This window comes from Nomascus leucogenys, unplaced genomic scaffold, assembly GCF_006542625.1.
Source record: "Nomascus leucogenys isolate Asia unplaced genomic scaffold, Asia_NLE_v1 Super-Scaffold_249, whole genome shotgun sequence".
NCBI classification, from domain to species: domain Eukaryota; kingdom Metazoa; phylum Chordata; class Mammalia; order Primates; family Hylobatidae; genus Nomascus; species Nomascus leucogenys.
In genome coordinates, this window is record NW_022095768.1 from 2,324,150 (window position 1) to 2,341,702 (window position 17,553).

General features: G+C 37.9%; 1 protein-coding gene across 1 annotated transcript in view; it reads left to right on the top strand.

Moving 5' to 3' along the window:
• MYO1D (myosin ID) overlaps nt 1-17,553 on the top strand; it is a 377,286-nt gene that overhangs the window by 104,294 nt on the left and 255,439 nt on the right. The window contains exons 6-11 of the mRNA XM_003279378.4: nt 63-158; nt 3,508-3,624; nt 6,219-6,422; nt 10,639-10,784; nt 10,862-10,976; nt 15,587-15,757. Of these exons, the coding sequence (XP_003279426.3) occupies nt 63-158; nt 3,508-3,624; nt 6,219-6,422; nt 10,639-10,784; nt 10,862-10,976; nt 15,587-15,757 (849 nt within the window). The remainder of the gene's footprint in view (nt 1-62; nt 159-3,507; nt 3,625-6,218; nt 6,423-10,638; nt 10,785-10,861; nt 10,977-15,586; nt 15,758-17,553) is intronic.

Genomic DNA, 17,553 nt, shown 5'->3' on the forward strand with positions numbered 1-17,553 from the left:
CTAAGCTCATGTTTGGTTCAATGTATGTCTGGCCAACTTATTTCTAATTAAATATTTTTCAGCTACTCCAAGGAGGTTCAGAACAAACACTACGCTCTCTACATCTCCAGAAATCCCTTTCATCCTATAACTATATTCATGTGGGAGCTCAATTAAAGGTGAGAATTTCCTCTTTGAGATTGCTCCGATATAAAATCAATCAAAGAATTAGAAGAGACATTCAATAATTATCTGGTCAAGCCTGCTGCCTTTAGGCAAATAAACATCTCTTTTATCCTGTTCTATTTTTTAAATTCTCAAGGACAGAGATTCAGCACATTTTTGAATCAACAACTTTGCTTAAAATCAATTATGATATTTTATCACCATCTGACAGGAAAGAAGTTTTTTCCTATGTTCAATGTTTAATTTTTAATCCTATCCCTATTCCCTTTATTTTGACACTATAAAAATATTGATAGGACTAGGAAGCCTACCTCCTAAGAAGATTCCGTATGATTTGGCCAAAGGCAAGTTAGTAAGACAAAATTAAAATGCACTTTGATTCTCCATTCACTGTTTGTTCAAATATTGATTTTGATGTACCCTAGAAATAATTTTGTGACCTTTGAGGCATTTCTATTCAGCTTTCAAGTTTTTCCATTTTTTCTCTTTTCTTGCATGCAAGCACTTGCATACACTTATATGCAGGCATATTTTTGCTCTTTTATTTCTAGTTCATTTTCTGCTAGTAATTTTACAACTAATTCTAATAATAGTTTGTTGATAATAGTTACAGTTATCCTATTTCATAGGAGGGAAGGTATGTAAATGCATATAATAAGATATGGTAGGATATAGATCACAGTATTAATTATTTATTCTGGATGGGTGAGATTATGGATATTTGTGTTCTGTTTTTCCTTATTTTAAAAAATTCTATATTAAAAACTTATTGCTTTCATAGTTGGGGGAGAAATAAAAGAAACTGTAAAGGAAAAAGATCTAAGATATGGGAAGTATTTCTTTAAAAAATTTTATTGATCAAAATAAGCTAATTATACCTGTATTATTGGTTTAGCTGTATTTTTATTGCTGTGCATAGCAATTAATGATATTTTGGTTTTTGCAATCAATTTTCCATTATTTGACTTTTAGGTTACAACAGCTTTACTTTTACAGTCATCTGAGAGCAGGAATGTTTGGCTGAAAATGAATTAAAAACAAAAAACAGTAGAGGGCAACACTTTGAGAACTAGCCAGAGGCACTTAAAGAATTGTAAAGTCAACACCTGGAAAGCCAGTGACTGGGAATGTTTGTTTTCAGTCAAATTGTCTTATCGACTAAGTTACTTTTGACCAAGTCATGTAGAGTCCCCACAGAAAGCAAGTATTAAATTAATAGCCTTTTTTCTAGGTTAAATTTAGCTTAGATTCCCTTTTTATCAAAAATTTCCATGTCTACTTTCCCCACCTTTTTTTTTGTTTGTTTCCTAAGAAAAAGAAGTAATAAATGATCATAGTCAAAACCTAAACTATGAACCAAAAGGAAACAAAAATACACTAAATCTTACCATACAGAAATGATTATTGATAATGGTTTGCATCTATATTTATAAATGGAATCATACAATAAATCCTAATTAAATAAACCTGTTTTTATTGTAATCTTTCTATGCAAACAAATAGAAATTAATATAATAATTTTTATAACTATTAAGTATTGCACTGTCTGTATCTTAACCAGTCCTAAAATGCAGAAGTCATATACAGTTAAGATATTTTGGGTTGCAAGTAAGAGAAGACCCAATTAAAAGTCTCCAAAAACAATAAGAAACTTAATTATCTAGCATAACAAGAAACTCTGAGATGGGACAATTCCAGAATTAGTTAATTCATTGCCTTAACAATGTTGTCAGGGACCCAGGTGATTTTTGTTTGTTTCCCCAACTTACAACTCTGCCACACTCATGGATAGCTCTGTCCTCTTAGGCTGGTTTTCCTTGTAGTCCCAAAATGTCATCAGAAGTTCCAGGAGTCACCTGCAAAGGAGATGTTCATCGCATATGTCCTTTATAAGCTAGGGAAACCTCCCCAGAACCCTCCTCCACTCATCCCCCATAAACACTTTCCCTCGTGTTGTATTGATCAGAATGGCATCCCATGCCTGTGGCTAACCAGTCATTTAGTAAGGGAAATAAGATCACTCTGATGAGTTTAGACCAGTGAAGATTTACCTCTTGAGGCTAGGTAGATGCCAGTCACAAAGGGCATGCACATTTAGAGAGGAGTAAACAAGTCAGGGTTCGATTGGCAAGAAAGAAATGAGGGTAGAGGATGGCTGTTAGGTAAGCAGTCAACAGTTCCCCACAGTAGGACATTTAGATTTTATCCAGTTACTTTCCAATTTCAACATGGTTGCAGTTTATAATAATAGTAATATCTGATACTGCTGAGTGGTTTTTTTTGTGTGCTGGTACTAGGGAGGTGCTTTATATAAATTTTCATTCAATTCTGACAACCACCCTGTAAGATGTATGTTATTATGCCCATTTTATTTGTGAGGAAATTGAGGTTCAATGAGGTTAAGTATCTTGCCCAAGGTAAAAACAAGAAACAAAAACCTAGGAGGAGGAGGGGCTGGCCTGGTTGTCTCTTGGACACTGGAGGAACTTGTACTCACCAGGCAGAGAGGTCCCCTTCCAGGGCCCTTCCTCAACAAGTGAGCATCAGGCCAGGTCCTCAAACAAGAGGAGAAACTTACTGAGGAAAGGATTGGTCAAGCCTCTGTGGCTGCTGCTGTAGTAAAACTAATATAAGCAGTTACTATTGCTTTATTGTGAATTTCCGTTTACGCACTTGTATTTCCAATGTGATGGCCACAGCTCTAAAAGGGCAGGCGATTCATCTTTTAGCTGCCTGTACCAGTTAGTAGAGCTGACTTGCGAAATGCGTATCAAGTGAGTGAAAGAATGAAGTTATAGTCCCAGACTATTTAATAGCTTACTAAATGACTGAGGCTGGCTGTTTTGCTTTTGAGGGCCCGCCTTGCCTCACCTGGAAAATAAACCGCCTGATTATACGAGAGTGAAGTGTTGTTGCCAGCCTAAATAAGACAATTGGGGAACAAAGAGCCACAAACAACAGTAGCCAAGCATGTATCTTGGAGGCTCCCACATTCAGCACTTGGATTTGTGATCTCACATCCATGCTGTTGCCTTCACTGATCATGGAGTGGGGATCAGCTTGTCTGAGCCAGCTCAGGACTTGCTCCCTCACTGAAGGTTCCAGAAAAGGGCACAGTGCTTATTTTAGGTAATGGCTTTCACACACAAGTGGGCTTTGTACGTGCTGAATAATGTTGCAGCTCCTGAAATCATTTTTATTTTCTGTGGAGACTCACCATCCCCTCAACTGATTTACTACGAAGGCAAAACCTTGGTATAACTTAAAGTTAGTTTTATAATTGTTGAATTTTAATGCTCATATGAAATGTCTGTAACTTAAGTTTTTCATTTTCATCCCCAGTCTTCTATCAATGATGCTGCCGAATTCAAAGTTGTTGCCGATGCCATGAAAGTCATTGGCTTCAAACCTGAGGAGATCCAAACAGTGTATAAGATTTTGGCTGCTATTCTGCACTTGGTGAGTAGGGACACCTCTCAGAATGTATTGTCTTCTGCTGAAAACAGGATGCTTTCTCAGAAGATTTTGTTTTTTCCCTGTAGATTTAAAAAGTATTCAGAGAAAATTTTGTACATATTTTGAAGAAATTACTATGTCTATGGTTCTTGCCATCATTTTATAATATTATGAGGGATTTTCCAAGCTGCTATAGGGTTGGAGACTACGACTTCAGTTGATTGTCTTACTGGTATTGTCAAACTTTGAACTGGTTAATTTTAAGGATAAAAGAACTCAGCAGTGATGTGACTACTAGTGGTATAAATTTCTAGTGGCATTTGAAACATAGAATCGTAGGTTATCAGAACTGGATTTTTGATCATCTCATTTTACAGGTTGGGAAATAGCCCTGATGGGTGGCATGACTGCCTCAAAGGCACAGCCAGCTCATCCCAGAGCCAACACCATAGACCACTTTGGTAGACCCATGGGCCACTTGTTTCCCACTATACCACACCAAACTTGGAAGTGAAGAACTGTGTGTCAGATTTCTTTCATTAACATTTATATAATTAGAGATATTTAAAATACTCTGAACATACAATCTTACAATAAGAATGACAACATGGATTCAAATCTGGAATAAAAATTACTTTTCACTTAATATAGCAAGGTTTAACTCTAAATGAATCAGAAATGTGCAGGATCTTTATGAATAATATCATATAGCAATATAAACAATAAATGTTCCTGACTAGGAAGACTTTAGTATTATAAATTGTCTCATCTGTTTGAATTAGTTTTTAAATACAGTGCAGCAGTCCTTTTCAGAATCCAAACAAGAATTTTATTTTTTGTTGTTTTTTGTTGTTGTTGTTTTTGTTTGTTTGTTTGTTTGTTTTTTTGAGACGGAGTCTCGCTCTGTCGCCCAGGCTGGAGTGCAGTGGCGTGATCTAGGCTCACTGCAAGCTCCACCTCCCGAGTTCATACCATTCTCCTGCCTCAACCTCCTGAGTAGCTGGGACTACAGGCGCCTGCCACCACGCCTGGCTAACTTTTTGTATTTTTTAGTAGAGACGGGGTTTCACCATAACCAAGACAGTCTTGATCTCCTGACCTCATGATCTGCCCATCTCAGCCTCCCAAAGTGCTGGGATTACAGGCGTGAGCCACCGCGCCAGGCCTTTATTTTGTTTTTAACTTGACCTATTGATTCTAGAATTTACCTGGAAAAAGATCAAATAAAGTATATTAAAGAAGTGTTGTATAGGGTAGGGGAAGGGAGGAGAGGGAATATGACTAGTTCTACCAAACTTAAAATGATAGTAAAAGCTATAGTACTTTATAACTTTGCACAAATTCAGCACCAGATCAACAGATTAATCAACTGATTGGTTAATGTGCTGGACATTTGGTAGATGGTTAATAAGAATGTATTGCTTATTGAATGAGTGGAATATAAATAGACTCAAACACTTGAGGAGATTTAACATATTAAAAAGGTGACATTTCAGCTGGGTGGGGTTGCTCACACCTGTAATCCCAGCACTTTGGAAAGTTTGAGGTGGACAGATTGCTTGAGCCCAGGAGTTCCAAGACCAGCCTGGGCAACATGGCAAAACCCCACATATACAAAAAATACAAAAATTAGCCAGGCATGGTGGCACGCGTCTGTAGTCCCAGCTATTTAGAGGGGCTGGGGGCAGAAGGATCGCTTAAGCCTGGGGCATTAGAGGCTGCAGTGAGCCGTAGTGCACCACTGCATTCCAGCCTGGGTGACAGACCCTGTCTCAAAAAAAAGGTGACATTTCAAATCAGAAAAAGCTAGACTGTTCAATAAATCCCATTAGAGCAACTAACCATGTGAAAAATAAAGTTAGATTCTTACTTGATACCATATACCAAAATAAATTGTGAATGGATTAAAAAGTTTAAGGAAAAAGGCCAGGCGCGGTGGCTCACGCCTGTAATCCCAGTGCTTTGGGAGGCCGAGGTGGGTGGATCACGAGGTCAGGAGGTCGAGACCATCCTAGCTAACATGGTAAAACCCTGTCTCTACTAAAAATACAAAAAATTAGCTGGGCGTGGTGGCAGGCACCTGTAGTCCCAGCTGTTCAGGGGGCTGAGGCAGGAGAATGGCATGAACCCAGGAGGCAGAGCTTGCAGTGAGCCAAGATCGCACCGCTTGCACTCCAGCCTGGGCGACAGAGCGAGACTCTGTCTCAAAAATAAATAAATAAAATAAAATAAAAAGTTTAAGGAAAACAAAAACTATAAAAGCATTAGAAGAAAACATCAAATGCTCATAAACCCTTTGGAGTAGGAATGGTCTAAGTATGACACCAAAAAGAGACCCTAAGGCAAAAGATTCATAGATTTGATTACATAAAAATATAAAACTTTTATCTATCAAAAACATACACTGAAAGCAAAAAGATAGATGAGTGTCTGGAGAAAGGGAAAAAGTAGATGAAACACTGTTTTTATATGTCGAGATGTATAATGTATTAGGAAAATAGGTACAAACAAGGTCACCTGAATTATATTTTATATTGGCAAATATATCCTTGACATAATGTTTCATAATGTGTTTTTTTTTTTCACTTTTGATACAGGGAAATTTAAAATTTGTAGTAGATGGTGACACGCCTCTTATTGAGAATGGCAAAGTAGTATCTGTCATAGCAGAATTGCTCTCTACTAAGACAGATATGGTTGAGAAAGCCCTTCTTTACCGGACCGTGGCCACAGGCCGTGACATCATTGACAAGCAGCACACAGAACAAGAGGCCAGCTACGGCAGAGATGCCTTTGCCAAGGTGAGAGTGTAACTGACCCTATGTCACCTGGTGTTGATCGCAGTTGCAAATTGAGTGAAATCCTGTGAGCATGTATTCAGACATTCTTGAAAGAGGGTTAAGGCTTTTAGAAACCATAATAATACTTTTTGGCCATTGAAGCCTCAGTAAAACTCCCAGATGTAAGCATCACTGCCAGAAGAGGTTCTGAGAAGAGTGGAAGCTGACTGGGGGTGGCGCTCATGAGGGACTTATGTGCTGCTTCTCTCACTCAATAATGTTTCGCCAGAGTCAACTGACTGAGCTCTGATCCATTTTTTTTGTTTTATTCATTTTTAATTGACAATAATTGTGTATGTTTATGGGTACAATGGGATATTTCAGGACATGTACACATTATGGAATGATCGGATCAGGCTAATCAGCATACCTCTTACCTCACCTACTTACCGTTTATTTGTGGTGAGAACATTTAAAATCCACTCTTAGCAATTTGAAACAATATTATTAGTATTATTATTAACAGTCACCACGCTTTGCAGTGGATCACCAGAAATTATTCTTCCTGTCTAACTGAAACTTTACCCTTTGACTAATGTCTCACACTTTCTCCATCCACCCCGCTCCTCTAGCCTCTGGTAATCACCATTCTATTCTCTGCTTCTGTGAGTTTGACTTTTTCAGATTGCATATAGGTGAGATCACACAATATTTGTCTTTTTGTGCCTGGCTTATTTCACTTAGCATAATGTCATCCAGGTCTGTGTACTAAGCCTGCAGTGATAGTACCACAATTTATTTAACCGTCTTCCTCTTAAGTCACCCACTTCACTTCCCTTTTTTGCAACTGCAAACAATGCTGCACGTCTTTATACATCTATGCTTACACACTAGTGCTTTTGTTTCAGTTGGATGGATTCCCAGGAGTGAGCTTGCCAGGTCAAAGGGTATACTTATTTTATTTTTATTTTTTGAGACAGAGTCTTGCTCTGTCATCCAGGCTGGAGTGCAGTGGCACAATCTTGGCTCAGTGCAACCTCCATATCCCAGGTTCAAGTGATTCTCCTGTCTCAGCCTCCCAAGTAGCTGGGATTACAGGAGTGTGCCACCACACCCAGCTAATTTTTGTATTTTTAGTAGAGACAAGATTTCACCATGTTGACCAGGCTGGTCTTGGACTCCTGACCTCAAGCAATCTACCTGCCTTGGCTTCCCAAAGTGCTGGGATTACAGGCGTGAGCCACCACACCTGCCATATATTTATTTTAAACTTTAAATTTACTGATTTTATGGCTGCATGGTAATATTTTATTGTTACTTTTCTTTCATTACTAGTATATTTGAGCATCTTATATTTTTGTAGAGTATTTAAACATATTCTAAGAATTGCCTGGGTGTATCTTTCGTGCATTTTTCTTTGGAGCTCTTATCTTTTTATTGTCAATTTCTAAGTGTCCTTAGCATATCATAAACTTTAACCCTTTGTTATCTGTGTGGCAAGCGTTGTATTTTCTCACGTCTAACTTTTGTTGTTGTTGTTTTGCTGGTTGATTAGTTTACTGTCTATTTCATTTTTTACTCTTGTAAGTCTTAGGCTTGGTTTTTAGTCTTGGGGGAATTTGAATTTTTCCTAAGTGCAATGGAGAGCAATAGGGAGGACTTTAAGGAAGGGCAATGACATCAAGTTTTGCCTTTTTTTTTTTGAGACGGAGTCTTGCTCTGTCGCCCAAGCTGGAGGGCAGTGGCACGATCTCAGCTCACTGCAAGCTCCGCCTTCCGGGTTCACGCCATTCTCCTGCCTCAGCCTCCCGAGTAGCTGGGACTACAGGTGACCACCACCACGCCCAGCTAATCTTTTACATTTTTAGTGGAGGCAGGGTTTCACCATGTTAGCCAGGATGGTCTCCATCTACTGACCTTGTGATCCGCCCGCCTCGGCCTCCCAAAGTGCTGGGATTAGGCGTGAGCCACCGTGCCTGGCCTTTTTTTTTTGAGACAGTGTCTCTCTCTGTCACCCAGGCTGGAGTGCAATGGTGTGATCTCAGCTCACTGCAACCTCCACCTCCCAGGTTCAAGCAATTCTCCTGCCTCAGCCTCCTGAGTAGCTAGGATTACAGGCACCCGCCACCATGCCCGGCTAATTTTTGTATTTTTAGTAGAGATGGGGTCTCATCATGTTGGCCAGGCTGGTCTCAAACTCCTGACCTGAGGTGATCTACCCACCTCAGCCTCCCAGAGTGTTGGGATTACAGGCGTGAGCCACTGCACCTGGCAAGTTTGCATTTTTAAAATGATCACTCTGGCCTTAGTATGGAGAATGTTATGGGGGCTAGAGTAAGAATGGAAGCAAAGAGGTCAATTAAGGGGATATTTTGTTAATCCAGGAAAGAGATGAGGACAGCTTGGACCGGAAAGGTGGAAGTACAAATGGGGAGAGGAGGATGATTTGAAATGGACTGTGTTGAGAAACTAAAATCCATAGGACCTATTACGTGGAGAATGAGAGAAGCAAGGATAATACTTTAACATGGTCTGGCTCCAGCCCACCTCTGCCACCTCATTTTATACCATACCCAGCCCCCCTTCCTTCAGCCCAGCACATTTGTCTTCTCTCAGTCCTCACAGATTATCCTGATCCCTCTCTCCTTCCAGTCACAGGGCCTGTGCACATCTGTTCCCTCTGCTTGGACTGCTCTTCTCTCCTCTCTTGCCTGGCTACCTCTCACTCATCCTTCTGGTCTCAGGTCAAGTATCACTTTCCCAGAGAGGCCTTCCCTAACCTTCCTGAGCACTGCATAGATTAAATTCCCCTAAGACCCCATGTACCTCTCCTTTAGTGTGGATGTGTATCTGCGAGGTGGGGGGCAAGTGAGAGAGACAGAGAGAATAATTTTTTCCTTCACTCTATTCCCTAAGTTTCTTGGAGATTGAGACCATGTTTGTGTTTGCCTAGATCTGTATCTCTAAAAAACTATATATAATAAATATTCGGCAAATATTTGTTGAATAAATCAGTGAATTTCTAAGTGGTGCTATTTATTTGTGGCTAAAAGTAGGATAGGAACAGTTGTTGGAAGAGGAAAGATCAAGAGTCCTTTGAGTTTGAGATGGCTGTGAGCCACTGAAGAGTCAGTGTCAGGTAGACAGGCAAGCTTGTGAGTCGGGAGCTCAGAGACTGTTCTCTGAGTCTGGATTTGGATAATACTTTTGGGAGTCATATTATATTTGTATTATTTAATCCTGGGTGAGATGATTTAGAAGGTGCTAGAGAGTAAAGAGAAGAGGACCAGGAAGAGCTCCAACTCTTAGAAGTCAAGTAGAGGAGGGGACTCTACCAAAGGTCACCAAAAAGGAACGTCCAGTGAACAAAGAGTAAAATTCAGAAAGGCTGTTATCCAAAATCCAGAGAGAAGAGTGTTCCAAGAAGGCAATGAAAACCTAGGTTGAGTGATGCTAAGCAACAGAGCAAGATGTCCATATGAGGTACAAGAAGTATCTATGTAGAGGTGCTGGGAGTCTTTGATGAGCCATTTCAATGGAGTAATAGGATGTAAGTGGAGACTGGAGTGGATTGAAGAGTAAAGGGGAGGTAATGGGTATGGGTGAAGAGAGTGGGTAGCTGGCAGGAGACGTTAAGGAAGGTTTTCTAACGATGTGACATTGAAGAGCACATGTGTATCGGGATGTGAATGTGTGTTAGCATGTGGCACCTTTGTCCATGTGTGGCTTAGTGTGTGTGTTCTTGTGCATTGGATGTGTGTTTGATTCTCAGGGAATTTCAACCCTTGATCTTTGGCTCAGATCTTCATTTAGCATTAGAAATCAATATTTATATTTTTAGAATTCATATAGCTTTAGTGGATCATAGATATTAACTCACTAGCTCTCAACTCTTTGTAGTTGATGAAATTAATAATAAAGCAATGAACTGGCTTATTCAAGGGATCAGGCAAACTATTGATACAGCCGGGCAGGGAAACATGCCTGGAGAGTGTTGTTGGAATTGGTGTAATGACCAGTAATAATCTTTTAAAAATACAAGCTATTTAGTTTTGTATACATCATGTAGTTTGGGTTTTTTTAAATGGACAGTCTACATTTTCAGTTGCTCTGCTGAGGCCAGTAATGGCTATGCTAAACAGTGAGAAGGTGGACAGGAATTTAAAACTGATAACAAATCCAAACAGAGGACTCATTCTCAAATGGGCAAGCATTTATGATGCTATTTTCCTCGCAGGCAATATATGAGCGCCTTTTTTGTTGGATCGTTACTCGCATCAATGATATTATTGAGGTCAAGAACTATGACACCACAATCCATGGGAAAAACACTGTTATTGGTGTCTTGGATATCTATGGCTTTGAAATCTTTGACAACAACAGGTAAACTGGAAAAGATACTTAAAACCTTGTTGCCTATTTTCTATTTGTTGAAACTTAATTTATTCCTTTTCTTGTAGTTTTGAACAATTCTGCATCAATTACTGCAATGAGAAACTGCAGCAGCTATTTATTCAGCTGGTTCTGAAGCAAGAACAAGAGGAATACCAGCGGGAAGGGATCCCCTGGAAACACGTGAGTGGGCTTTTATGGAAAATGCCTTTGTGTGTTTCTCATATTATTGATAATGTCAAATTTTATTTTAGGTATTTCTTTATCTTTTGGGGGTATTGGAAACATCTGAACCTTAGCTTTCCTTTTTGGGATATGTAAATACAATTAATTTCATCATTTTTAGGTGGGATTGCTATAATTTGATAGACTGCCTTGTTGGTGCCCAGAACATCCTGAGTTAGAACCAGTAAACCTGTTTTTACTTTATGTCTGATACCATGTGGACTTACTGGTTTATATCTGTCTGTTAGGTTTAACATACTTTATTAAGTTACACCTTAAATTGGCTGAACTTTGCTTCAGAATCTAATTTCTTCTTCCCCTTTTCCTCCTTTTTCTCCTCTTCTACTTTGTAGACTATATGGTATTTTATTGTCTTCAGTTAATGTTGTTTATATTCTCTGAAACCTACACATTAAAATACTTGTTTTACTTTGCATTTTCTCGTGTATTACACTTCAATTATCACCTCTACTCTCATCAATCTTTGGGAACTTTTGTATTTGTCAGGGGCAAACTAATCTGGTAAGATATAGCTGGAAAGTATAATGGGTGCACAGCTAAAAGGCATGACTTGTTTGGTTTTTATATTTCCTATGATAAGACCTTCTGCTTATGATAGAAATGAGACATAGTAGGTTTTCTTGTAAGTTTGTATTTTTAAGCAATTTTGAGAATAAACTTGAAAAATACAAAAACTTTTAAGTTTCCGTAGTTTGAGTTTATAAGATTGTTCATCCTCTTGCCAGAGAATAGAAATAAAGCCAATATTTGTTTTTTGTTATACAATATAATAGCAGCAAAAAATATTTGAAATACTATATTTAAATGACTTTTATCTTCCTTCCTACCTTTCTATTTTCTGTTTCCTCTCATTCTGAAATAAAGAGACAATGATATAACAAATAGCTTTCCTGCCTCAAAATTATATCTGCCTTCCATCATGTGTTAAACGTTAGAATACCATAAAAAAGTTGCTCAAGTATATTGGCATAAATTTTACCTATTTGCAAATAAACCAAAGGGTTACTTTATGTAAGAATTATCTATAGTTTGACTTAAATAATGAACTCTCCTAATACAATTAAAATTTAATTCAATTCAATTAAGTGTATATGAAGCTTTCTAAGAATGAAACTGTTGTATAATTCACAGTATAACTGAAGCTTGGATTTTTAATACTAAATTTAATCATAAAACTTGTTATTCAAATGTGATTTCAAGGTACTAGTCAAAAATATCCTTTAACAATCAGAATATCAAATTTCACAGGCATAATTGACAACAGGGTAAGTAATGCAGTAGACTATTCCAAACATCTCAAAAAGAATCAAGAATCCCAAAATGCAAAAAATTTTAGCTAAATAAGCCAAGAAATATTTGTCCTAGAGGGAGCAGAAGGCTAACCCCAAGGTAACAGTTACTTACTACATGCCAGATCCCCCCACAATTAGAATCTCTATTCTGGGTAAAACCCCAAACTTCTAAACGTAGCGATTCTTTTTAAAAGATTTTTTATTATGGAAAATTTTAAATGCACATGAAGAAGAGAGACTGTAGTACAGTAAACCCTATAGACCCATCACCTAGCTTTAACACTTACCAGTGGATTGCCAGTCTTATGCCATCTGTTCTATACCCACCTACTCCCAGATTATTTTGAAGCAAATTTCAGATATCACATTATTTCATCTATTCAGTTGGATATCTATTCAGTAAATATTTCCATGTATTTCTCTAAGAGAGTTTTACAAAAACCATAATCACAATGCCATGATCATACCTAAAACATTAACAAAAATTCCTTAATATCATAAAATATCCAGTCAGTATACATGTTTCATATTTCCTCAGTTGTCTTCTGGTTGTTGTTTTGCAGTTTAAATTTGGATCCAGATAAGTTTCTTACATTGTGATTGATTGATAGGTCTCTTGCATATCTATAGATTTTCTCCTTCATCTTTCTTTTTTTCCTTGAATGATCTCTCTTTGCAATCTTGTGTTGAGAGAATAAGTCATTTGTTGTGGAGTTTCCCACAGTCTGGATTTTGCTAATTGCATTCCTCAGGTGCCATTTAATATATGTTTCTCTGTTTCTTGTATGTCCTGTGTATTGGTTGTTAGATCTAGAGTCTTGACTGGATTCAGGGTCAGTTTTTTTCCACAGTCCATTTCATAGGCTGTGTGTGAACTTCCACCAGGAGGTTCATAATATCTGGTTATCTCTCTGGTATATTCACTTTTAAAAGCTTTTGATGCTATAGTTTGCAAATCATTTTAACTATTGAGAACTTGACACTCAAGCACAAAGCTGTTTTATCTGGAGTGGGTATGAGAGGCCAGAGCCCCATGTCCCTAAGCTACCCTATCACAACTCCTATGGCTCCTGGTATCCCTTAGGAAACCTTACGGGAATGCCAAGTTGCTGGGAGAACTTAGTTTGAAAACTACTGGTTTAAGCAATGTTTGAAGCAGTATTAAACTTACAAACCAAAAGTTACTAGCAGAGACCAATAGCTTTTAGTAATATAATTGGAATTTTAGGGAAGGTAATTCTTTAGTCCCTGGGACAAAAGACTTGGTCTTTAATTTCATAGTCCCAAAGTCTAAGATGTCAACCATTAATATAGAGCTCCTGCTTTTTGAGTATTTTTAGGATTTTTTTCCAAAGATGGAAATAACTTTTCTCCCTAATTGGAAATGTAATAAATGCCCATAATAAAAGTAAATATTTAGACCTACACTGCTTCACCTCAGTACTACTGAAATTTTATGCCAGATAATTCTTTGTTGTGGAGGCTGTTCTATGCATTGTAGGATGTTTAGCAGCATCCCTGGCCTCTACCCACCAAATGACAGTAGCACCCCTGCCCCATTTTGACTAGAAATGTCTCCTTATATTGCCAAATGTCCCCTGGTGGGCAATATTCCCCCTAACTGAGAAACTTTCATTTAGACAAATCAGAAAAGTATAAAAAACAAAGTAAAAACTACCCAGTTTACAGGTTGCAGTCCATAAGATACAGAAGAGAACATGCAAGACTAGAAGTGGAGCTAAAAGTCATGTACAGATAACTGGCATAAAACCTTGGATTTTAAAGCATGAAATGGGAATACATGAGTCACTTGAATGGTCTATTATGAGTATATAGACCTTACAGAAGGTAATGGAGACAGCAATCAGTTTAGGTAACTCCTGCGTAAGGTGGGACATAGCAACACACAAGATTAAACTATGTGATCATAAGCTGCCCCTCTTTGAGACGTGCAGCTTGCCTGAGTTGGGCCTTTGTGTGCATTCTGTGTGTGGTGATAGGTGCATTGCAGGCTGTCAGAATAAACAGGTGTGACAGAGGATTGTTGGACAAACCTTGTACATGTATAGTTGCTGAAAAGCCAGAAGTTATTTATAACTTCATTCAACTTGTGGAAGTAAAGGAAAAGCTTTTTCTTATCTTTTGTAGATATTTATTTCTCAGAATTAAATTCTTTATATTATGCCTAGAAAAATGTCAAAATTCTACTGAATTTTTTCAAATTTTTCAAAATTCTTTTGAAGCTTTTTAACTTTGGGGAAACCGAAAGAAATGCTCTTCTGGAATTCAGTCATTCAGGGTCATGTAACTAAAAATGCAAGTTCTTTTTTTTTTTTTTTTTCCATTTTAAGTGGAGTTTATTTAACACTAAGAGATAAAGGGTTGTTAACAAACACAATGACAAATGGGCATCTGATTGGGATGAGGCATTATCCTGTACACATAATGTTGGTATTTTTGTGTACCCTCAGTGCACAGCATTTACACACAGAGCCACTGCTGCACAGCACAAGAGTATCTGAAGAGGCTGAATCAGAATAAGGCTGTTTAACAGACTGAAATTTTTTAGTATATATATTCTGTATGAAAACAGAACTTTTGAACTGGCAGGTAGAAGGCAACTCTGTCAAACACTACAGTTAAAGCCCCCACTTTAGTGCACAGTTCCACCCCTTCCATCTGCATGCATGACACATTAACAGTATTTAAAGGTAAACGAGGCACTTTGTGGCAACCACAGCCATCTTTATGAACATATTGCACAAAATTTCTAGAACTAAACATTTAACTTGCACCCTACTTTTATAAAAATGCAAGTTTTGTGTAGTACCTTAACTTTATTATGAAGTAGTATATCAGATAATACTTTAAGGTTATTTGTTGGCCCTTTGTGGAAGGTGGACCTTATGGTTAATGGCAGGCAGATTGGTATGAAGGAGTAGGGTTGGGTGTGGGATCTGGAGGCAGGATTAAAATGAGTTTGTAATGGGAGAAATGGTGTCTACCTTATTATCTTTGCCTTGGGCTATACTAATCTCAGACAATGTATTTCATGATAGAAAGTTAACAAACAAATTTAAAAATAAACCTCTGTTAGAATGTGTACTCTTTTTAGTGTAAGACCTCTTTAATGTTATTCACACATTTGACACCAAAGTAGTTTCACCTGAACTCCTGATACAACGGGGGGCATCAGGGTTTAACTTGGCCTGGTCACTGTTCTCTTCAGAATTGCCTTCTTGCTGTGTCCTACAGATTGACTACTTCAACAATCAGATCATTGTTGACCTCGTGGAGCAACAGCACAAAGGGATCATTGCAATCCTTGATGATGCTTGCATGAATGTCGGCAAAGTCACCGATGAAATGTTTCTTGAAGCACTTAACAGTAAATTGGGCAAACACGGCCATTTTTCCAGCCGAAAGGTAATGTGTTTAATGACACCTTCTTCTCCCTTTTATCTGTGAGATTCTCCTTATTGTTTGATGGAGTTAAATGACTTTATATGTTGGGTTAAAAGAATGTCCCCTTTAATAAGAAAGAAAAGTCACAAACATTCATTAAATGATTAAATTCTGCCTCTCTGGTTTATAGTATGAAAAAATTGATAAAATCATGTTAATCCAGGAGAGGGAGCTCCAGACTATACAATTTGGTAGAAATAGGGAAAATGAGCATGATTCTTTAGAAAGCATGATGTCATTTATAACCAATAGATGTAGAGTCCTTGCTCATGTGCTAAAATTTTACTCCTGCATCTGATAATTCTGGCATGGAAAATAGCTTTTGTCCTTGACTTTTTACTGTAATCCTCAGTAACAAAATGTGTTGTGTACTCTGCCGTACTTCTTCAGATCATATGACTTTCTTGAAAACAGAGAGATTCTAGTTGTAATTCTAGTTATTACAGAGAAACTTATTCATTAAATAAATGGGTATCCTTTTAACTCTCCATTTTTCACGATCTAAAAATGTGATAAACAGATCACATATCTGTAGTAATTGGTGGTAATTGTGATTATCAGACCTTTGTGCCGATATGGACATATCATTTGCATGGAATATTCTATTTGCATGGAATATGTTTGCTATTAGTATTTGTTCAAGAAATTTGTGTTAGAAGAGGAACACGTCATCATCGCCCCTGAGACTTCCCCACACATAGTCTTGTCTAGTAACCATATACTAAAGGGAAAAGAGGCCCCTGCTCCTTCACATCCATAGAAAAAGGGGGCAAACATTTCTTCCTCTCCAGAGTTCCACATAAATCTCTGACACTGCCATGTTTTAGTGTGAATAAAGTCTATTTTCTAACTTATCTCCTTTGAAATTATGTAATCAGAACAGGGAAATTCCACAATTAACTAGCTGAAGCCCAAATCGTCAAGAAATAGATTACTAGCTGACATTTATTTTAGGCCAGTTTTTTCTAAAATATTCTCCTTGGTCTGTTACTGAGGATTGATTGTAACCCTACTACAAGTTGGCTTTCAGATACTACAGTCTGCCCTTTCATGTTAGGGTTTTGGGTTAGAGGTACTGCTTCAGTCATTCCCCATTTACACCACAAATACCTAATAAGTGCTTCTCATCTTCCAGGTGCAATCCTAGGTGCTGGGGACAGAGTACTGAGCAAAGTTAGAAGTCACCTAAATAATTTAGAGTGATGCTTTTAAAGATGGCATGATTACGTGGGCAAATGTCCTATCTTTGAGGGAAAGTTTATAAATGCCCTTTATAATCATAGTTCAGGTTTTGGAGACTCACTTAGCACTGTGCCTACCAGATGGTAGACATTCAATCAGTGTTTGTAAAGTTGAATTGAATTGTTCCCAATCATATCAAATAAATCTTATTTAAATTTTCATTTAAATTAGCTATGAGTCTCACATAAGAAATCAAATCCACCTCATTTTGATATCTTCTACCTTGGCCATTTATATACCTGAATTAAATGTGTCAACCAAATATTTTGAAATATAATATCATTCCTTTTTTTTTTTTTCTTTTGAGATGGAGTCTCTGTTGCCGAGGCTAGAGTGCATGGCGCAATCTTGGCTCGCTGCAACCTCCACCTCCTGAGTTCAAGCGATTCTCCTGCCTCAGCCTCCCACATAGCTGGGATTACAGGCACCCACCATCATGCCCAGCTAATTGTTGTGTTTTTGTGTAGACGGGGTTTCACCATGTTGGCCAGGCTGGTCTTGAACTCCTGACCGCA